The sequence below is a fragment of the Aspergillus wentii genome (assembly GCF_001890725.1).
Source record: "Aspergillus wentii DTO 134E9 unplaced genomic scaffold ASPWEscaffold_3, whole genome shotgun sequence".
Classification (NCBI taxonomy): Eukaryota; Fungi; Ascomycota; class Eurotiomycetes; order Eurotiales; family Aspergillaceae; genus Aspergillus; species Aspergillus wentii.
The window spans coordinates 2,879,301-2,900,203 of NW_024467834.1; the positions used below are offsets into that span (position 1 = coordinate 2,879,301).

Here is a 20,903-nt window from a genome sequence, read left to right on the forward strand (position 1 = left end):
TACCTGCATGTACAGGGGTACAGATGGCTATCAATGACGCAACCGACAGTTCAATAGCGTCTATTTGTTTTGTGGCAGGCCTAAGATAATCAAGTCTCACCAATTCAAATCTAGTATATATTGCTGGTAGGGATTCACCTGAAATTGATACGGTTTCCAAACATAATGCTCCTTGCCGTTGTAATCCATTTTCAATCACGTGACTTATATCATCTCGACGCGCGGGAACCAATGCGGCGCTTGGAGATCTAAAGCAATCTTCAGACTGCATTGATCTGTTGGAGTTAGCTCTGGCAACCATGAAGCATGGCAGAGAAGGGTACTTCGAGTGAGTAAATTGATTTTTATCCCTCAGCAGGAGGTTGGAGGTTTCTGACGCCAATCCAGACAAAGAGCTTCCACTTGCGGGGGTGGTCCTCTGCTTCACCTCTATCCTGCCGGAACAACGAGTACGTAAATCGAGATTCGCTTTGCTTCACACCTTCATGCGAGATAACTGTGATAATCGCTGACGATCAATTGTTATACATAGACTGATTTGGCTACTGTGGCAAGTCAGATGGGAGCAATTCACAAATTTGACCTTACCTCGGATGTTACCCATTTGATCGTCGGCGAAATAAATACCCCAAAATACAAGTTTGTGGCACGAGAACGCAGCGATGTGACTGTCCTCAAGCCGGAATGGATTGAAGCTGTACGGCAGTCATGGATGCAGGGAGAGGATACGGACATTCGAGCACTCGAGGAGCATCACCGATTACCGACGTTTGCGGGACTATCTATTTGTATAACGGGGTTTGAAGACAGTGAGTCGAGACAGCTGGTCTTTTCAAGATTAGGGCACTAACAAAATCTCGATAGTGGCTTTTCGAAACTACGTTCAGAATACAGCCGCTGCAAATGGAGCCGAATTCAAAAAGGATCTTACAAAAGGTGTAACACATCTTGTTGCACTGAACACAGAGGGCCAAAAATACAAGTTCGCAACCCAGTGGAATATCAAGGTCGTTACGGTCAAGTGGTTCAGCGACAGCATAGAGCGTGGGATGGTCCTTGAGGAGACCCTTTATCACCCCCTTCTCCCACAAGAAAAACAAGGTGCTGGAGCATGGAATCGATCATTACCAGCAGCAAAGGAAAAAGTACCCTTGAATGACAGTTCGTCAAACCCGCGACCCAGGAAATTACGCCGAATCGCAAGCGCCAAGCTGGGTGATCAGAACGAGGGGATATGGGGTGACATTGTGGGCACCGGATTCGAAAACACCGACCTGAAAGGATCTAGAGACAGTCAGCCGAAAAGCAATGGGCCTGTGCCTTCGCGGAGTGCATCCGTAATTCAGGAAGCCAAGTCGTTTGCTAGTGAGACGACTTTTCCAGATGCCCAGGGATCTCATCAGCAGACTCCCGAAATAGCAAGCAACCGTCAGGATGGCTTCTTACAAGATTGCTATTTCTTCGTCTCTGGATTCTCTTCAAGGCAGGTCTGTATAACCAAATATTGCTTTATCGTTTCTTGTCAGCTTACGTCCCTTCTTAGACAAGTGTATTGCGCCAACATCTCTCATTCAATGGGGCCCAGTTGGTTGAGTCTCTGAGCGAGTTTTCTCGCCCAGACATCCCGAAAAGAGGCCATAGTCTCTATATCATCGTTTCTTACAAAACTCCCAAATCCGAGATTCCATCCACCGAGGATATGGCATTTGAATGCGAAGTAGTGACAGATATGTGGCTCGAAAGGTGTCTGGATGCAAAGACCCTGGTACCTCCGGAGGCCCATGTTGCATGTACACCGGTCCCTAAATTCCCTATGCCAGGTTGGTGCTCAATTCATCGAGTTGGAATATGATTCTAACGATCTTAGAATTCCACGGAATGAAAATCTGCTCTACTGGATTTTCCAGGATCGATCTTCTACATCTATCCAAGCTTGTTGGGTTGATCGGTGGGTTCCTAATCGATAAAGCTCTATGTTTCCTCGACTAATTTTCAGGTGCTTCATATAATGAATATTTGACCCCAAGTGCATCCGTCCTACTTTGCAATGACCCACGTTCTGTGAATCACGATAAACTAAGGCATACATCCGAATGGGGCATCCCAGCAGTATCTGCTGACTGGCTTTGGGTGTCGATCCAAACCGGGGAGAAGAAATCATTTGAGCCATATATCATTCGAAAACAGCTGTCACAGAAAGACAAGGGCCTGGAGCTGCGAGCTGGCTCTCGCACCGAAAAGGAACGCAGGCCCGATAACAGTGACAAGACCAATAAAGACACGCAGCCTAATACCAATAATGGCCCCGCGGAGATGAAAGAGAATATACCAAACATACAAAAGACCGGGCACGCTAAAAAGCTCTCTAAGCCTACTGAAAACGATGAGCAATTGAAGAAAAAGTCCGAGATTCCACAAAAAAGACCGGCTTTATATCAATCTGCATCGCCATCACCTTCCAAGGACCAAGATCAGAATACTGCAGGGTCCTCAATAAAACGATCAGAGTCAACCCACTCGACTTCTTCCGCTGCGCCGTCTGCCATCGACCTTGCCGTAAGCGGCATCCTAAAGAATGCACGAACAGCCAACACACGACAAGGAAGTGATCTGGGAGAATTGAATGATGGCGTGCGATCCAGGAAACGGAAACCGCTTCTTGGAAGAGCTCCGTCGCACCCGAATGAGCACATGGGATTTTCCCGTGCCAGCTCCATAGACACATTGAACGAAGACGGATGTGGCAGTGCCGTGGAAAGTGACACAGGGACGCGGTCCAACAGCAGAGGAGGGCCGAGTTTCACCTCCCTCATAAACGGTGGAAGGGTCGAATTTGATGAAGATGCTTCCCTTGGCCGTGTCGACGAATACCCAGATAGCCAGGAACCCGCTATGACGCAACTGAACTATGAGGATCCAGACGCTGTTGCAATGAGAGAAGAGTTCTTGAGTCACGCTGGCAAGCTCGTCAACAAGAAGCCATCTGCCGATCAAAAGTTGGTTGTTGGCGAAGTCAAGGAGCTGGAAGACGTAGGCTGGGGAACTGGTCGCAGGACCAGGAAGGCAGCCAAACCTGCCGAAGATCTTGAATCGCAATTTTAATGTCTATTTTGTTTTCTGTCTCTTTCGTCCAATGCATGGCATGGAGGATGGCGTCATTGACTTTTAGCATGGTATACTACTTGCCAGGAGTTATGGTTCTGTGGCCTGTCTTTTATTTTTTTTCGGGAAAGCAATTGAATATAGATCGATAGATCAGTACGATTTGGAAATGTATGCTTTTGTATGCCCCGTATAGAAAGATTCTATCCTAATTCGATAAAACCAGTAATGTGGTAGCGGTGCCAAAATAAGGCTATCAACTGAGACATTCAACCTACCCATCCCGATGGGACAAAAAGTTGCTAGCTTGTATATCAAGACCCTTGTTAAGTAACTCCTCTACTGATACTATTGACCTGACCAGTTGACGCATGGAGGAAACGAATGCCAGGCCAAAAAAAAAAAAAAAAAAAAAAAAAAAGCTACGTTGGTCTTCTTCGGAGCAATCCAAAGCTATACGGTTTATTACTTGATGTAAATTCAGAATGAAAATCATGTTATTTCAAAGTATCTTCAGTGACTCCAACGTACGCCGCTTGATAGGTATGGGGTAATAATCTATGGAAATTGGGTACACGGATGTCCCATCTTTTTCAGAGTCATGCAAGGGACATCAATGCGGATTATAAATCTGTTATGAAGAAAAGCCAACAGGCAGGGGCAGAGCGAACGTAGAAAATGGTGATACAGGGTTCGGGATATTTTGCAAAAACAACAGACACATTATGAATCCACCATAAAACAGAGAAGAGGTTCAAAATGAAAATGAGGAAGAAAATAATTCGTACAGAATCATGATGTTTATACAGGAAACTTTCAAGCCCAGGATTCGGGCGCTGCCATGCCAGCTGGCAATGGGGCATCGAGATCTATGCCTTCCACGGTTCTTCTGTTTTCGCCGCTCTCCCGGAAGAGGTTGGAGAAGTACTTGGTCGCAGTATCGCTCTCGCTCTTGGTCTTGCTGACCTCGTGCTTGCGTTTAGCGAGGTCTTCGACATCCTGGGCAAGGCTAGTCTGCAGGTTGCCGGCGGGGATGCGCAGAATGCGGCGAACCTCGGCCGAGATTCGATTAGCATTGGAGTGAACATAGTCCATTTCATCCAAAGTGGCAGCAAGCTTGCGGGAGATGCGAGGAGGAAGAGTTGTGGGGATCGAAGAAAGCACGTATGCAGTAGTCAGGGCAGCTGTTGAATTAGAATTAGCAAAGGTTCCAGAAGTGATAAACAGAAGAGAAGCAAGAGCTTACCGGCAACGAAAACACCAGGAAGGAATAGACGTCGCAAATTGTTTGGCCCCAGGAATTTAGCAGCAGTGAACATGCTGTCGACCCAGCTGCTACCACCAAAGACTCTACCTCCGAGAATAGTAACGGCGGTCATGGCCATTCCTGTTCCGGCCATCTTCTCCTGTCGTTCCCATAGGCCTGCGATGTCGAAGAAATCCCAAATTTCCACTTCCGTGTCGACCTGTCTAGCAAAAGTGTGACGGCGACTGCGGCGGAACATCATGTCGGCCTTGAAGTTCAAAGGAGCGAACTTGTCTTCTCCTACATGCAAAAGACCGATATTCTGGATGAATCCAACACCTTGGACAGTCTTGCCGCGAGCATAGTCTTCGCAGCTTGTGACCGATGCGGAGATTTGATCCAACATTGCCAGCTTCAAGTCTTCTGCGTACTGGAATGCGGAAAAGATTCCAGGGTACGCGACACCCAAATCGGCATCGGAGACACGAGTTATCGTGTCCGACAGAGTAGATCGTGTGTTGTTGTAAACATCATCGCATGAATCATCAATGCATTTCTCAACCTCGTCCGCGAGTTCTACTCTCTTTCTCTTGCCGTTCTCATAGGCAGGTTCAATCTCTGCCAATTCGTCGGTAACGCGCTTGAGTTCAGCCTGGGCGACATCGCGGTTGACAGAAGCCAACGAGTTCAAGTCCGCAAGCAGGTTGAGGAGATATGTCCTAGCAGGTGCAAGCTTCGAGCGAGCACGCTTCTCGAGAACGAACCGCCGCAAAGAACTCTCCAAGTTCTCGAAATCTTGAATCTTTTCCTTCTCCTTTCCTTTTCCTTTTCCTTTGCCCTTGCCATTTCCATTGTCATCATCATCACCGTCAGGACCATCACCGTCAGGACCATCACCATGAGGATCAGAGCCCCCACCGCCGCCACCCCCAGAGCCAGATTGTACGACGGGCACGGGGGGTGCCACTGGAATGGCATTGCTTGACACAAAGTGAACCAGTTCCGCAGCTTCTTTGTATGTTCGGGGACTCAGTTTGTTGATCTGGTCCAAGATCATTCGTTCGCAACGCTGCTTGTCACGGATTTGATCGAATCCATTGACAACCATAAACATATAAGCTTTTTCGTGAGCGGCGTTCAGAATGAACTCTTTTGCAGAAAGAGTGAAGTGGTTAGCAGCAGAGACCACGAAAACAACCACGTCAATCTCCTCCTGTCGGGCAAAGACGGCCGTGGTTTTCAACGAATCCGAGTTCAAACCAGGGGCATCAATCAAGGCAATATCCACGACACCATTATTGAGTAGCGATTCATCAATGGTTCGTACATCCTTCACGTAGACTTTGCACTGCATGTACTTGGAGTTGTCGATCACAATCTCTTCGAGCTCACTCAAGGGATACACATCGTATGAACTTTCATCGTTGCGGTTATACACCTGATCCTTGTGGACTGCGTGCACCTCCTCGAGACCAGCATTCTCCCGCGCGTCGAGAACCTCACAGAATATACTGGTGCAGGGCTGTTGATCCTCGGGCAAGACCTTCCGGCGCAGCAGGGCATTGCAGAATGTAGACTTGCCCGCGTTCAAATCACCAGTGATCAGGACCTTGCTTGACGTATCCTCGATTCTGTCACGCAGCGAAAGAAGATGCTTCACACTCTGACTAATTTTGCCCTCCAAGAGTGACGCAATCGAGGACTTTTCCAAAGAATGCACCAATTCAGCCTGGGACAACGCACCCAGTTTCAGGTCCAACTTCAATATCGAAAATTCCTGGGCGATTTGCGGGCTCATCAATCTCGGCTCGGGCGGGGGTCGACGTTCAGCAGCGGCACTTGATTCTGCCAAATCGTCGGGCATTGTAGCCGCACGTCTCATCTGTCCGGGTCGTGGAAAAGGCTCGGATCCATCATTGGCATCTCCAAAGTACGACTGGCTTTGACGCAACGGTGGGTTTGGTGGGGGGGTACCGGGGGCGTTCTGTACGGACGGATAATGGGCGGGCCATTGACGGTTCATGTCCTGGAGTTCTCTCAGTGTATCGATAGTTCGTGTGATCGCACGACCAAGTTTGGTGCGATTCGAGTTACTGTACAGACTCTTAGTATTCCATTCCGGACTGAGCCGTGATCTAATCGATAAAACATACTAGAGCAACTGATGAACATGGCTTGCGACAACCTGTCTTTCGTGTTCAGCTGTACAAAATCGTTAGTAAATCCAGGGATGAATCTTCAAAGATCGCATGCGATCCATCAAGTGACACAAACCAGCTGGATTCCACTGTCCCGGATGTGTAGGCGTATGAATCGGAGTCGGTCTGTCCTCCATCAAACCCGCGCGCCACCCAAGATCACCATCCATCGCACTACCACTCGCAATGCTTCCTCCATATCCCGAGTCATTATTGTTCAAAGAATCCATCAAGGCCGTCGCGCTTTCGGAAGTCGATCCATTGCCAACGGTCATATAACTAGGTGGGGGTCTCGGAAAGAAAGGGTTCTCCGCGATTTCTTCCTCTCCAGCAAATCTATGCCTGGACGAAGACGAACCCTCTCCGGCGGAAGAGGCGCGATCGCCGGGGAAATACTCCTGACTCATAACGACGAGAACGTGTTGTGCATCGGTCTTGGAAATCGGACTTTCTCCATGCAAGAAACGGGGAGGCGTTGTTTTTCGGTTCAGATCAGAAACGGGGAAATTTCATGGATAACAGGCGTTATCCCTAAAAGGGGTTGGTCGCCACATGTGACTCGGCCGCGGTAAGTAAAGTAAAGTAATCCCGCCGTATCGCTGGTACTTGTTACCGCCCGGGATTTGATGTCACAGCACAGCTTCAAACAAAGGGCATCTCGATCGACTTGATATTGGAAGTCTTGGGAAGCTTCTCCAGACACATTTGACTAGCCCATCGTTTCATCAGACATTGGTCCTTTCTTCTTTCACCGCAGACAACATGAATGTAAGTTTGAGCATCGTATCTCCCCGCCCATCCAGGCTCCCCCGCTTACAGAGTGCTCTTTCAGATCGTCGAGTGGGCATTTGGAAAGCGCATGACGCCTGCGGAGCGTCTCCGTAAACACCAGAGAGCCCTCGATAGGACGCAGCGTGAATTAGACCGAGAGCGCACCAAGTTGGAGAACCAGGAGAAGAAGTTGATACAAGACATCAAGAAGAGCGCCAAGAATGGCCAGGTTGGGGCCTGCAAAATCCAAGCAAAAGACCTGGTCAGGACAAGGAGGTAAGTCTTATGGACCGGGGGATCGTGATCTCGCGTGGTTAATTATTTGGTGGATAGATACGTTCAAAAGTTCTATCAAATGCGAACGCAATTACAGGCGATCTCCCTCCGCATTCAGGTACGCAAACCCCTTTGTTCAATCTTGCGGGTGTGTCAGTCAACTCACAAAGGCCATATATAGACCGTCCGAAGCAATGAGCAGATGATGCAGTCCATGAAGGGGGCAACAATGCTACTGGGTAGCATGAACCGGCAAATGAACCTCCCAGCGTTGCAACGAATCGCAATGGAGTTTGAACGAGAAAATGACGTTATGGATCAACGACAAGAAATGATGGACGATGCGATTGACGAGGCCACCGGAATGGAGGGCGAGGAGGAAGAAGGCGAAGATATTGTCAAGGAGGTCTTGGATGAAATCGGTGTTGATCTTGGCCAGGCGGTTCGTGCCCCCCCTCTATGTACTATTGGACTTGGATTGACTGACATGCTTGAACAACAGCTGGGAGAAGCCCCTTCAGATATACAGAGCGCTACGGCTCCAGAGACAAGAGTTGCTCAGCCCGTTGGTGCCGGTGGAAACTCGGGTGACGATGATCTGCAAGCAAGGCTTGACAGTCTTCGACGATGATTTCTACGAGACTTGATATCTTATCCTCCCATTTCCATTCCTTTGCTTTGATTCCATTGAGTTACGGTGCCGGGAGTTAATTGGGAATGATTCACGAATCACAAATATATTTGATCATGGCACAAATTGCTGCAATTTCGATTAGCATTCTTTCAGATTGATACTTACATGTTCCACCAAACCAAGATAATTTGCATTCTGACTAGACTTGGATTAACAAAACTCTTGCTTCGTTTCTATTCAAACGAAAAACGTCAAAAAAAAGAGCCAGAGATCCCAAAGACTGGAACGCCAACCCGTAGAACATTTTTTGCATGCGGAGCTTTGTTCCTTGATATTGTCTTCATCCCTCACGTAGAAGGCATTAGTTAGTATACATGAGGTTATCAATTTGACTTTGATATCTATCCACATGTGGACGTCTGAGCACCTCGTTATGATTCGCCCATTGGCCAAACCAGGTCAGCGAGGTCACATCATCGATTTTCGGCCTTTGCTGTGTCTCTCTGGCAAGCATAATGCGCAATGCATCCACGCAATCTTGAGACAGATTCTCATCAACCGGCATTTCCTCAGTGATCATCCTGCTCCGTCGTTTGCCCACAGCTATCAAACGTTCGTCACCTATACCACCATATAAGAAATCACTCACACCTCCAATCGCAGGATCCCATACGGGGTCTTCCCAGGGTGCGAATCCGTGTAATATCTCGTAGGTCGTGGCGGCGAATTTCCATAGCTCGACCACCCGGGTGTCATGAGGGAGTATGGGCCTTAGCGTATCTGTGCGTTGCCTGCGTCGCCAATCCATTTTCATGAACTGGGCGGCCAGCTCTGGCATCATCTGGTATTCATGCCAGCTAACGAAGGCAAATTTCTTTCGTTGGTAATGATCATCCTTGAGGCCAAAGTCGAGCATTCCTAAATCAATGAGTCGAACCTGCAGCGCCAAAAGATTAGTTGTTATTTTAGGGCAAGGCACAGGGATGGGAAGGGACAACCGGCACTCACATTTAGCTCCTCGTCAATGATATAATTACTTCGGGAAAGATCACAGTGACAAAGGTTCAAATTTCGAAGTTCACGAATGCCCTCCAGCATCTGAGAAGAGACCTTGCAGGCTTCGATCTCGTTGAGGATTGGGATCTTCTGGTGTATGAGATAACTCCCCGTAAAAACAGGGATTTTTCTATCATAGTCTTCGTTAACCCCAGCTATCGCATGGTCAATTCCAGCCTCCATGATGGTTGCGTGAAAGTGTCGATCTGAGTAGACGGAGTGAAGTGCTGGGAACCTGTCACTGCCGGTCAGAAATAGCATAACCTGTGCTTCTTTTGGTATATAACGAACTTCCCCTTGGTCTGTCAATGCTCCCATTTCCGGACTCATATACGCCATTTCCACCATCATATTGTAGTCGTGGTGTTGACGCAGATTGCAGACCTCCTCGATTTTGATTGCAAAGTACTGATCCTCGTCATGATTGTTTTCATCTTCATCGGCCTGAGGACTTGGAATACAGGCAAGAAACACCGTACCGTAACCTATATTCATCAGCCACTGGAACGAAAAGGGAATGGAGGGGAGAGAACCTACTTCCGCCGCCCAAAAGTCCAATAATCTCCATATTATTCTTGACGTATGAACACATTTTCACGTAGCGAGTTTGTATTACAGTCCGTTCGTTCTTCCTGTAAGTGATCTGGGGATTAGGGTCATACGTTGTCTGGTAATCCTCGGTGTCAGTTCTATATGCATTCGTTCGTGCTTTATAGAATTCGTGTGAGCATCTGGAGACTTCTTCGTGGTTTCTCGCAGCCATGGCCCTATCCAAATGGGTTTTGAGGGCATAATGAAGGTATGGATATTCCTGCGATTTAGGGTGGTTCGGATCTAAAAAATCATGGGAGAGGAAGGCGAAAGAGCGGTCCCATTCGGGCCAGAGTCGATAATAATCAACCATGGTGGATGGTGGATAAATTGTGATAAAAGTAGATTGGATAGGTATGAGTATCTGGATAAGATGACTTACCTGAGTATGATGGAGATTGCCGTGAGTTAAATATCCATGGCTTCTTTGATAGTGTTGATGATTTTGCGTTGGGAGGGGGGAAAGCAGAGAAAACCAGAACGACAGAACAGAAAAGCAACAAAGCAATGTCAAACAGGACGAACAATGAACCACCTTAAGAGTGAAAGAACAATAACGACAAGTCTTTGTTGCAGAGAAAGAGCATACTGATGTTTGTTAAGATGAAACCGACAAAGCATAAAGATCTTTTTGCAAATTGTGTATATGAAAATAATAAAATAAATCCATTCCTTCAATGATACAAAGAAGCCAATCAAACAATTATTCCCAAAATAGTAGAGACTGGATTGCACGTAGGTTTATAAATATGCAGCCTTTCATCCACGGCCTATAATCTTTGTATGGACAACAGGGAACCACAATAGATGCATCTTAGTCTGTATGCAGGCACCCAGCGACTTGCAGCAGCTGGATGTCGTCCAGATCGACATCAAGCTGGTTCGAGTAATAATCATCTGTATGTCAGATATCTACTATTAGAATATAACATCCAATATTGTTGTATGCTATAAATGACTCATCTGTATATATATCAGTAGGCTGTGATACCTCTAGGCAACACACCTTTTCTTCTTCTATACAAGGCTTGGCTGCATCAAATAGAAATCACCAGTTCTTTTTTTTCCCTTCTTCTTGTATAACAGGGGGCTCTCCAGCATCGGAGAAATTGGTCGAGACGATCAGCATGGATAGGCAGCAATTCGCGGTGACTGGGCACCGAAATGGGCCACCATCACATTCAGCTCGTCGTCGTGCATAACATAGCCACTGCATTGCCGCTGACACTGCAGAATTTTCTTCAAGATCAATATCTACAGGTGGATGCATGCTTTTTTTGAATCTCTTTTTTCTTTTCTTGTGCATCTTTTCAGCTGGTCTGCGACCACTGTCCTGACTAAGAGAGCGTCTCATCACATCTCCGCATCCACACCGGGGCGAGATGCCTCCTCCCACGCTTCCACCCCTGCCCACGGTGCTATTTTTTCAGCCAATATCGTTGCAATGATTGCAAGGCCTCCCTCGTTCTCGCTGTTGCCCGGGTATGAAATATCACCCAGCCCGAGGACAAGGCAGACCAGCAGGGGTAGTCGGGTCTTGAAACATCATCGTCGACTACTGCGCAGCATGATTACGCCAAATAAATGACTACCCCTGATACTATCCATGTCGATCGAGGAGTATTTCTACGCTTTGCCCCCACCTCTGTCCACTTTGTTCCGAAATTTCTTGCCTCCTTTCTCCGTTTGCAGTTTGTGCAGAGTCTGATTCCCACACCCCCGCTGCTCTTCAGACGTCTCTGGCCCTATATTAACTCTAGATCCTGATTTCGTCTACCCTGCTGACCTGCTGGACAAAGAAGTCTTTTTCTGTCAGCCATGGCGGTCATTGACCACAATGTCGTTCATCCGGTTTCTGCGGTTCATTCCCACCCAGGTCATCCTAGCGAGGGTTCTCGTGCTATCCACAACAGTACTCCGAGTCTTATAGACCCTGTGCACTTGGCCCAGCATATGAACCGGCTTAATGTCGACGGAGAGAGAGTCGCTCAAAGAAACAAGCAAAATGCGAAATCCTCTCCGGCTGTCGAGTCTATCCCACGTACTCCCTTGTATCTGGGATACATCTTCTCCAAGTCAAGCGCCACTCCCGGACAGAAACCCACGTGGGGTCGTGCTGAACGCTCCCCCCTGCATATGAGCCAGACCGAACTGCTCAAAATGGTCCAGAAGCGAGCCAGCAAGACCCCGTCCGACCAGCAGTATAGCGTTCTATCAAAGGTCAAGCGGGCCCATGTGGAGCGCTTGCTTGAGGATCATCGACGAAACGATCCTCGCTTTGATTGGAGCTGTGTCTATGCGAAAGAAGAGGAAAGGCCATTCAAGGGCAAAAACTCTCGCCGTGGTGATTACGAGACCGTCGCTGTGGAGGTGATTATTATGAGAGTCCCAGCGGCCCCGTCCATTCCCAAGGCGCCCACGAATGGAGCTGTCCACCCCGAGCACTTTAAGCCAGAGGAGAGAGTCATTGAAGAGACCAAAACGCCACTGAACGAGGAAGAGCCCACGCCGGTCAACCATAATACTCACCACACTGTCCAGTGGGCTAAGCCGGAAGTCCAATATGCGCCTGCAATGATGAATCCCGTCCAGCGGCCACATCCCTCCCAGTTCCATCAAAACCCTCCCCCTCCCCCGCCTACTCAGGGTCCTATGATGGACAGAAGGCACCTTCCACCCCAAGGTCCATGGCTCCAAATGCCCCCAGTCGATGTGCACCAACAGCCGGGCTTGTTTGGAGTCCCTAGAGCTGATTTTGGTAACGGCCCAATGGGAGCGCCGATTCAAAGCGGCCCCCGGCCTGCTCCGCTAGGCCCCGGTATAGCGTTTCACCCAGGACGGAGACCTGACCATGGCCACGCCCCTTACGCTGCGCATGCCAAAAACGGGTTCCCAAAGCCGGACTTTGCCAATGCGACTGTTCATCAGGAGCGCACTCCTAACCCAGTGAAGGTGTCCGCGCCTGCTGAGCGCTCTCCGGAGCGACCCGTTGACCGTCACGTCGAACGTCCGATTGAACGCCCTATTGAGCGCCCCGTGGAGCGCCCCGTTGAACGTCCCATCGAGCGTCCTATCGAGCGCTCCATTGAACGTCCCGTGGAGCGCCCTGTTGAGCGTCGCGCTGAATCCCAGCCAGGATTGCCTCTTAAGGATAACCCAGTAGATGACGATTCAGAACTCTCTGATTCTGATGATGAGAGTATCGCGACAGAGGAGTCGGAAGAGGTCGCAGAAAAGTCTCAGCCATGGCGTGGAAGTCTGTATCGCCGGGACTCTTCCCCCAAACAAGACGATGAGGATTTAGAGTCGGCCTACCGTTCTCACTCTCGAAAGCAGCCCAACAAGAAAAATGCTCTTGTGGTCAAGCCAGCCCAAAGCCGCTACCAAACTGGTTACGCTGATGTAGTTCCGGAGACCAGCAAGGATACCAGCGAACAGTTGTTGAACGATCAACCTCGGGACTTCGCTGTGCAGGGAACCCGAGGTCGTCCCAAGGTTATCCAGGAGTCCGTCAGTCCCACTCTCGTAGACCCAGCGGTGCAACTGGATGACAGGCTCCGGGGACGAACCCGGAATGACATTCGAACCCGAATTCTCGATGATCGGGAAGCACGACTCGAGCGCCGAGAGAAATTGATCGATTATCGTGCCCGGATGCTTGACGATAAACTCGAAGAAGCACGTTACTTGGACCGATTCATGACTTTGCGCGACCCTTCTTATTTCTGTTCTCATCGCCATACCCACGGTATGAGAGATGGGTTTTATTAAGTTTTTTTCTTATTAATTGTTTGCCGCCAAAAGCAGGATACCAGGATGGTGCTCAAGGTGTTTGGATGAATGATGCCGCAATTTTCCTATGTATTTCACATGAAGATATTTATGATTTTTTTTTTCCTATGTACATCTACTTCTACTATGTCATGTCAATGTCTATCGTCATATTAGCTGCATCAGTGCATCAGTCCGTTGCAACCAGTAGACTCTAGTGCAGAAGCCCGCAGCAGCCCAATGAGGGGCATCGGAAGATGAGGCATTTTGTAGCATCATATCCCTGTATCCTCGCCAGTGACGTCGATGGTTATCGATAAGCCCCGCCTGCATCCCACGGCAAGGCATTCACCCGTTCCCGTCCCCGTTTTGTCTTCGTCGCTCACCGGGTACGCTCCGCTGGCGTCTTCCTCTTCTTTCCTTTCTTCTACTGCCTCTCTCCCGCTCGATTCTCTTCTCGTTGTCCATTCCAGCTTCATCCTTTCCATCATTCCTCACACTTTCTCCCCATCTTCCTCAATCTACATCCAACATGCCTCGCCAATTCTTCGTCGGTGGTAACTTCAAGATGTACGTGCTGTGCTATGCCCCGCAGTGCCCCTCAACTACCTTCTCAGCTGCCCCTCTATGGTTTTCCAAGCTTTAGATCACTGACAGAACTCGATAATATAGGAACGGTGTTGCTGACAGCATCACCTCCATCATCAAGAACCTCAACGACTCTAAGCTCGATGAGACCGCTGAGGTCGTCATCTCTCCCCCCGCCCTCTACCTCACTCTCGCCCGTGAGCTCGCCAACCCCAAGATTGGTGTCTCCGCCCAGAATGTCTTCGACAAGCCCAACGGTGCTTTCACCGGTGAGATCAGCGTTGAGCAGCTCAAGGATGCCAAGATCAACTGGACTCTCACTGGACACAGTGAGCGCCGTGTCATCCTCAAGGAGACCGACGAGGTATGTTGAATACCACCTTACCACCTTCAGAAGATGTCGAGTAAATGAAGTGATCACTGACATGTCTCCTTTAGTTCATTGCCCGCAAGACCAAGTCTGCCATTGACGGTGGCCTGAGTGTCATCTTCTGCATTGGCGAGACCCTCGAGGTACATCATTCCAATGTCCTATTCCCTGGAAGCTCAGCTAACTTTTCTATAGGAGCGTGAGGCCAACAAGACCATCGAGGTTGTCACCAGACAGCTCAACGCTGCCGCCAAGGAGCTCTCCAAGGAGCAGTGGGCTAATGTTGTCATCGCCTACGAGCCCGTCTGGTATGAGCCTTCTTCAATTCCTTTTCTTGGTAGCATGACTTGCTAACACTATTCTCCAGGGCTATCGGAACCGGCAAGGTCGCTACCACTGAGCAGGCTCAGGACGTCCACGCCGAAATCCGCAAGTGGCTCGCCGCCACCATCTCCGCCGAGGCCGCTGACAACACAAGAGTCATCTACGGTGGCTCCGTCAGCGAGAAGAACTGCCGTGAGCTCGCCAAGCAGAACGATGTTGATGGTTTCCTCGTCGGTGGTGCTAGCTTGAAGCCCGCATGTAAGTTGCTACTTCTATTCGATCCATCCCATCATGATGCTGATCAACTATTTACTTTTAGTCGTCGACATCGTCAACGCTCGTTTGTAAGATGTTTGAAGATGAGGATTTCATGAAATTCCCCACCTTCAGCACTGCCGTCGATAGACGCCGCAGAACGAACTGATGAAGAAAAACAAAAATAAGAAAATAATCATCGGGCCTACTACAGCCCTTACTCGCAGATACCTATATACGCCTGCATTGTGATAAGCCACCCTGCTGCACTTGCGCAGGTTTGAGAACCCGACCAATGAATGCCAAGTTTCAATGTAGATACGGTTAATCAACGAATTTAAAAGCAACCGAGGCTAGTTCTCATTATATACCTCCTTTTTCCGAAGTATTTTATATTACTTCGTACTGTGTAGTTGCAAATAAGTCGTTCCAAGCGCGCTTCTAAATATGTACATGATATTGCAGCAAGGCTCATTACAAACAAGCTATATAACGGATGTTTTAAAAAGGTAAGAGAAGGGTCGATGATAATTCCAACATGATCATGACGAATACGACACAGATACACCCACGCCGCGCCAATACGAAGCAGGACCTCCTCCAGTCTGCCCCCCCGGCCCAGAAGCCGACATATAGGACGGCGAAAAGGAACTAGGACCCAGACCGACTCCAGCACTGACCAGAAGCTCCTTAACCCGGCCTTCCCAGAGGAGACGCATATTCCAGGATTGATCAACACGAATCTTAAGAACGGACTCGTTAACCTCTTCCTCTTCTTTTGGTGCGGGTGCAGGCTCGGGACTAGGGACGGGGGATGATAGATCCGCAAGAGGGTCTGTCATGCGCATCTTTCTTCTGGCCCATTCCAAGCCGTCGTCGTTGGGTGTGCGTTTGGTTTGTCGCCAGAGTTCGCAACCGGCTACCATTTCGCTTTCCCAGCTGTATACGTTGAAGCCGAAGCGGGAGCTAAAGGATAGATTGGGCGAGGCGCGGAGGGAGTAAGTGGTGGAGAGAGAGCCGGTGATTGGAGTTAGGGTTAGTGTAAGGGTGTATGGGAAGGTAGAGATGGGGTGGCCGTGATTGGAGGGGGGAGATGATGATTTAGAGGAAGATGACGATGTCTCTGGCGATGGTACTTCAGTGGCTGCGGGTAATGTGCTGAATCTCAGGCCGGTGGACATGCCTATCAGAGACGAGACAGGCGAATAATACGCTTCCGCCCCGGCGGAGAGGAGAGACAGCGGCGGAGACGAGTCATTCTTGGTATACCGCGGATCCGGGCCGAAATTCCACAACCCTCGCCAGCCGAACAGGGAATTGTCCGTGCAGAAGAGGTATTCGTTACTATACTTGCCCGTGTCATGAGACAGCTGCGTCAGAAGAGAGGCCTGCGGTGCAGATTTAGATAAAGGAGGTCCCCGAGTTGAGCAAACGGCGAGTGATAACTGCATAGTTGGAGAGATCCGGCGTAGAAACAAGGCATTCAGCGTCGTAGGAGGGGGAAGGTGGAGAGTCGCATGAAGCAGTGTCGCCTTCTGCCCAATGGCATTTTCATCATGACCGTCATTAACATCTTTATGATCTAAAGGATTGCTGGACTTGCTGAGTCCGTCGAGGATCGAATCCCATCCCCAGTTCTCGATAGGGGCAGCGGGAGGCTGGACCTGATGGTAGCCGGGTGCGAGTTTCCGCAGAGGGATCAGGGCGCTTCTACTCGGGGTATTATCAAAGGGGACCGTGCTGTAGAGATACGAAACAGAGCCATCGATCAAGCCGACAGTGCCGAGGGTATAACTGGTCGCGAAATGGGGGGTCGCCAACGACGAGAGACGAACACGCAATCGCTCTGGTGTTGAGAAATCAAGGAGTGCTGTTTGATGCGGAAGAGCGCCAAAGTTAGACTCGCATGGTAGAATATTAATCGGCAAATCGAAGACTCATCTACACACATTGCGAGGTACCCGTGAGCGACGAGTATGAATTATCGCGATTCCAGTTGGTCGCCTCGGCGAAGGCGAGCTGGATGTAATCCATGAAGTCCAGCATTTTTGGAGGGGTTCAAGGACAGCAGTATTAAAAAAGTATATCAGAAAGACAATCCATCCAGCTACCCTCGACACTTGATGAATTGACTTAACAATCTAATGAGGGACGACGATGAGCGATCCCAAATCGTCGAAACGAAGCCAAACAGCTCATTGCCCAATCAGGCCTAGAGCGGTCGGATAAGCCCCGCGTCAACGATAATCCGGCTGTTATCAGGCAAGAAAAAAAAATATCTCGAACCGCCGATTTTGAACTTCTCCGCAACAGCCAATATAAAACCGTTGCGATTCTGGACTCTGTGCAGTGTCGCCAATCTCTGCTTATAAACCTTAAATTCCTTCATTTCACCTCCACAATGCCTCGTTCCAAGCGTGCCAGGATCGTCCACGAGTCCAAGACTACCAAGAAATCCCACAAGGAACAGACTAGACGCTTGTTCGCCAATATTCGCGAATGTGTCGAGCAATATGACCATCTCTTTGTTTTCTCTGTCGATAACATGCGGAACACATACTTGAAGGATGTGCGCACCGAATTTGCTGACAGTCGGTGAGTTACACATGCATCCCACCACTAGTAAAAAAAATATATACAAGGAAAATGAGGGGAAAGTTGCAGGGAACAAAAGGAATTCTCCGGAAGAGAACTGCAGCCCCTCCCATGATACCCAGCTCGAAAAACATCAATTTACATACAAAATGAACCAAAACTAATAATATGAAAGTCTGTTCTTCGGCAAAACCAAGGTCATGGCAGTTGCTCTTGGACACAACCCAGAGTCCGAAGCCGCAACAAATCTGCACCGCCTCTCGCCTTACCTGACCGGTGCTGTCGGTCTGCTTTTCACCTCGAGAGAACCCCAGTCTGTTATCGACTACTTTAACTCATTCCGCCCCGCCGACTTTGCCCGTGCTGGTATGGTCAGCCCCCGCGATTTCACCATCCCCAACGGTCTGGTCTACTCGCGTGCCGGCGAGATCCCAACATCCGACGATGAGCCAATCAGCCACACCATTGAGCCCGAATTGCGCAAATTGGGTGTTCCCACCCGCCTGGTGAAGGGCAAGGTCATGCTCGAGTTGACGGAAGGAAACGAAGGCTACCCGGTCTGCAAAGAGGGCGAGACCCTGGATTCGCGACAGACGACTTTGTTGAAGATGTTTGGTGTTGTTACCGCCGAGTTCCACGTCGATGTCAAGGCATACTGGACTCGGAGTACCGGAGAGATTAAGATTCTCGACCAAAGTCAAGCAGGAATGGAGGTTGATGGACAGTAATTTCGGCCGTTGCCATCTCTCTTATCTCTTCTTTGACAAAGGGTCTTTGGGCATCTCTTGGAGTTCGGCAGAGGCGTTTTTTTCTTCTTTGGATTCGATCCTATAGTCCTTGACGAGCGTATGATGGACATACATGAATACCAAAAAGTTTTATAGTCGAAAATAAAAATCTACAATATAGAAGCAAAAAGCACAAAAAGAAGGCATTACCTTGATTTACAGCTATACGAGAATGCCTGTCATCGGTCATTGCTGCTGGAATGATGAAAAAAAAAGCCTTACCTGATCTTACCTGAACAAACCCTGGACCCAGCCGCATAAATCCGCCTGAACAGAGATGTTAACTACCTAAAGTACATACTTACCCCCGTAGAGTAATGCAGCCGCAGATGGACTGAATAAAAGACAGGATAAAAAGACAGATAAAATAGAAACGAGAAAACAACCATAAGAAAAGGCCCAAGGGTAATCACCAAGCGGATAGATCAGGTATAAACCTCGTCTTTTTCAGAAAAGGGAAACCTCCGCCATATACATCGGAGGCGAGGTGATCCCCATATGGTTTATAGATACCTGATGACCAGAAGAGAAGTACGCCTAGCGTTTCGACTGTTGTAAGTAAATAGGCGATTATACCCCGCTGACTTTGCTGTCGAAGATTGGCTGAGTTTGCCTTACCCATTGCCAGGAATAATTTGAATGAAAAAGGATAATCAAATATACCCACCAGCAAACCATGATTTGAATAGCGGTTTGGGAACAACCAGCAGGATGGGGCTTTCAGTATCTTCTCTTGGCGCGCGGGTCATCATACGAATCATCTTCATGGTATCGCTTCCGTCCATAGTCGTCCCTGCCACCATACCTATCACGGTCACGGTCACGGTCTCCCCGATCACCCCGGTCTCCCCGGTCTCCCCGGTCCCGGTAGCGATAGCTGTCTCTGTCCGACCTTTCACGATCTCTGTAGCGGTCGCTGTCGCGATCACGGTCATCGCGTCGGTCACGGTCAGAATAACCACCTCTGGGCCTTATGGGTTCGCTGTTGCTGCCTGTTGCGCCTCGATCGCGGTCGTATCTTCCACCGAATCCACCACTGCGTCCACCACCTGGACCAGAGGGCGCATTTGGTGGAGGCTGCCCGCCAAAGCCATTGCGACCTCCTTGATAGCCGATACCACCACGAGGGCCGAAACGGTCACCGCGGAAACCTCCTCCTCTGAAACCTCTACCACCAAATCCACCACGGAATCCACCACCGTAGCCCCCGGGACCGGAAGGAGCATTGAACGATCCAGGGCCGGTGGGGCGGGAGGGAAACGCCTTGGTATATCCACGACCTCCAAGTCCCCCACCAAAGCGACGTGGTTTCCAGCCTTTGACAGTGCGGCCGCGCTCCACATCTACTAAGACACGTCGGTCCTTGATTCGGATGCCGTCCGTCTCTTTGTAGGCAGCTGGTTATGAGGTTAGCAGGGGGAATAAACATGCCATGATGACATATGCCAGAGTATGGATAAAAATGTGAGGGACACCGCAGCAGTACCTTTCATGTCCTTTTCGCGCTCATATACAATGAAAGCATATCCCTTATGAGCTTTTTTCGAACCTTTAGGCGTAACTGTATCTTTCACAATACGGATCTGCATTCAATGTCAGTAATGCTTCAGGCGACATTGTCCACAACATATATTTACCCTCTCAATAGGCCCAAACCGACCGAACTCGCGTTCGAGATCAGATTCCTTCACTTCATAGCTGAGTCGGGCGACAAACAGCGTTCTGAATGGGTCGCCTCGAGCTTGTTGGTCATTCGAAGGTTCGTCTACAGTAGTAATCAGCATAACTTGTTCAAAAGCAATACAATTCCGTCAAGGAAGGTCATACAGCTTTCAATGTTCTCCGACAATTGTTCGTTTGCCTTCTCTTTCTTTTCTAACTTTTGGCGCCACTTGCGCTGGAGCCAGCTTTCTGTAGCATTGTACGGCACCTCCTCTTCATAATTCTTGAGCTCGCCGAGGTACTGGGCAACACCGGATATTGTGCTTTTCTGGCAGTCTTCCGGTGCGCGATCACCTGGGGGGATGTAGCGCAGGGGCGGACGAGGCTGGAAAAGGGCCAGGAGCGGAGGGGGAAGCTTGTCCGTCATTTTGTGCCCTCAATCAATTCAAGATTAGGGTGTAATATTGGAAGAAAGAACTAAAAATTGAGCTGCAAAGACATAAAGGCACGAGTCGATGACGAAGGTTTGTCCCCGGCCTTGCAGGACTGTTGTTCACTCGCAGTCAGACGAGTTTCGCGTTCTCCGGCGTTAGTTAATAATCCCTTGGCCGGACCTTCGGGCAGCCGCGATAGCCGATATTAACGCCAACCAATGAACGGCGGTATACACTCCGGT

General features: G+C 49.2%; 9 protein-coding genes across 9 annotated transcripts; 5 read left to right on the top strand and 4 right to left on the bottom strand.

The window, feature by feature from the left end:
• Positions 1-264: 264 nt before the first annotated feature.
• Positions 265-3,293, top strand: ASPWEDRAFT_131595 (BRCT domain protein). Its single transcript, XM_040829280.1, has 7 exons — positions 265-328; positions 388-449; positions 533-809; positions 865-1,487; positions 1,544-1,820; positions 1,868-1,948; positions 1,997-3,293. Exons 1-7 carry the CDS (start codon positions 307-309, stop codon positions 3,100-3,102), a joined length of 2,448 nt encoding a protein of 815 aa, XP_040691072.1. The 5' UTR covers positions 265-306; the 3' UTR covers positions 3,103-3,293.
• A 290-nt stretch (positions 3,294-3,583) lies between these two features.
• ASPWEDRAFT_58937 (mitofusin) lies at positions 3,584-7,054 on the bottom strand. The gene is made up of 4 exons (XM_040838421.1): positions 6,623-7,054; positions 6,502-6,550; positions 4,349-6,441; positions 3,584-4,286 (listed from the first exon to the last, which is right to left on the bottom strand). Exons 1-4 carry the CDS (start codon positions 6,951-6,953, stop codon positions 3,919-3,921), a joined length of 2,841 nt encoding a protein of 946 aa, XP_040691073.1. The 5' UTR covers positions 6,954-7,054; the 3' UTR covers positions 3,584-3,918.
• Positions 7,055-7,131: 77 nt separating this feature from the next.
• On the top strand, positions 7,132-8,430 carry ASPWEDRAFT_452073 (ESCRT-III subunit protein DID4). The gene is made up of 5 exons (XM_040836467.1): positions 7,132-7,314; positions 7,379-7,593; positions 7,651-7,711; positions 7,775-8,035; positions 8,096-8,430. The coding sequence occupies exons 1-5, from the start codon at positions 7,309-7,311 to the stop codon at positions 8,222-8,224; spliced, it is 672 nt and encodes a 223-aa protein (XP_040691074.1). The 5' UTR covers positions 7,132-7,308; the 3' UTR covers positions 8,225-8,430.
• A 158-nt stretch (positions 8,431-8,588) lies between these two features.
• Positions 8,589-10,187, bottom strand: ASPWEDRAFT_26792 (Protein kinase domain-containing protein; the record flags this gene model as incomplete). The annotated part of the gene is made up of 4 exons (XM_040832899.1): positions 8,589-8,848; positions 8,879-9,164; positions 9,236-9,768; positions 9,821-10,187. The coding sequence occupies 4 exons, from the start codon at positions 10,185-10,187 to the stop codon at positions 8,589-8,591; spliced, it is 1,446 nt and encodes a 481-aa protein (XP_040691075.1).
• A 1,505-nt stretch (positions 10,188-11,692) lies between these two features.
• Positions 11,693-13,645, top strand: ASPWEDRAFT_170883 (uncharacterized protein; the record flags this gene model as incomplete). Its single annotated transcript, XM_040830692.1, has 1 exon — positions 11,693-13,645. One exon carries the CDS (start codon positions 11,693-11,695, stop codon positions 13,643-13,645), a length of 1,953 nt encoding a protein of 650 aa, XP_040691076.1.
• A 532-nt stretch (positions 13,646-14,177) lies between these two features.
• Positions 14,178-15,275, top strand: ASPWEDRAFT_50603 (triose-phosphate isomerase TPI1; the record flags this gene model as incomplete). The annotated part of the gene is made up of 6 exons (XM_040837467.1): positions 14,178-14,215; positions 14,318-14,597; positions 14,672-14,746; positions 14,799-14,911; positions 14,971-15,185; positions 15,247-15,275. 6 exons carry the CDS (start codon positions 14,178-14,180, stop codon positions 15,273-15,275), a joined length of 750 nt encoding a protein of 249 aa, XP_040691077.1.
• Positions 15,276-15,724: 449 nt separating this feature from the next.
• ASPWEDRAFT_170885 (mitochondrial distribution and morphology protein 10) lies at positions 15,725-17,228 on the bottom strand (the record flags this gene model as incomplete). The annotated part of the gene is made up of 2 exons (XM_040830693.1): positions 15,725-17,052; positions 17,132-17,228. 2 exons carry the CDS (start codon positions 17,226-17,228, stop codon positions 15,725-15,727), a joined length of 1,425 nt encoding a protein of 474 aa, XP_040691078.1.
• A 355-nt stretch (positions 17,229-17,583) lies between these two features.
• Positions 17,584-18,505, top strand: ASPWEDRAFT_26796 (ribosome assembly factor MRT4; the record flags this gene model as incomplete). The annotated part of the gene is made up of 2 exons (XM_040832902.1): positions 17,584-17,777; positions 17,953-18,505. The coding sequence occupies 2 exons, from the start codon at positions 17,584-17,586 to the stop codon at positions 18,503-18,505; spliced, it is 747 nt and encodes a 248-aa protein (XP_040691079.1).
• A 780-nt stretch (positions 18,506-19,285) lies between these two features.
• Positions 19,286-20,654, bottom strand: ASPWEDRAFT_108452 (U1 small nuclear ribonucleoprotein 70 kDa; the record flags this gene model as incomplete). The annotated part of the gene is made up of 4 exons (XM_040827992.1): positions 19,286-19,962; positions 20,052-20,148; positions 20,203-20,330; positions 20,393-20,654. The coding sequence occupies 4 exons, from the start codon at positions 20,652-20,654 to the stop codon at positions 19,286-19,288; spliced, it is 1,164 nt and encodes a 387-aa protein (XP_040691080.1).
• Between the last annotated feature and the right edge of the window lie 249 nt (positions 20,655-20,903).

Bases quoted from the DNA above. Each gene is read 5' to 3' on its own strand.
- ASPWEDRAFT_131595 (XM_040829280.1), top strand. From the start codon at position 307: ATGGCAGAGAAGGGTACTTCGA. The intron at 1,821-1,867 runs GTTGGTGCTCAA...TAACGATCTTAG, and splicing joins CCCTAAATTCCCTATGCCAG to AATTCCACGGAATGAAAATC. The intron at 1,949-1,996 runs GTGGGTTCCTAA...ACTAATTTTCAG, and splicing joins CAAGCTTGTTGGGTTGATCG to GTGCTTCATATAATGAATAT.
- ASPWEDRAFT_58937 (XM_040838421.1), bottom strand. From the start codon at position 6,953: ATGAGTCAGGAGTATTTCCCCGGCGATCGCGCCTCTTCCGCCGGAGAG. The intron at 6,551-6,622 runs GTTTGTGTCACT...GATTTTGTACAG, and splicing joins GGGACAGTGGAATCCAGCTG to CTGAACACGAAAGACAGGTT. The intron at 6,442-6,501 runs GTATGTTTTATC...GAGTCTGTACAG, and splicing joins CATGTTCATCAGTTGCTCTA to TAACTCGAATCGCACCAAAC.
- ASPWEDRAFT_452073 (XM_040836467.1), top strand. The intron at 7,594-7,650 runs GTAAGTCTTATG...TTTGGTGGATAG, and splicing joins GACCTGGTCAGGACAAGGAG to ATACGTTCAAAAGTTCTATC. The intron at 8,036-8,095 runs GTTCGTGCCCCC...CTTGAACAACAG, and splicing joins GTGTTGATCTTGGCCAGGCG to CTGGGAGAAGCCCCTTCAGA.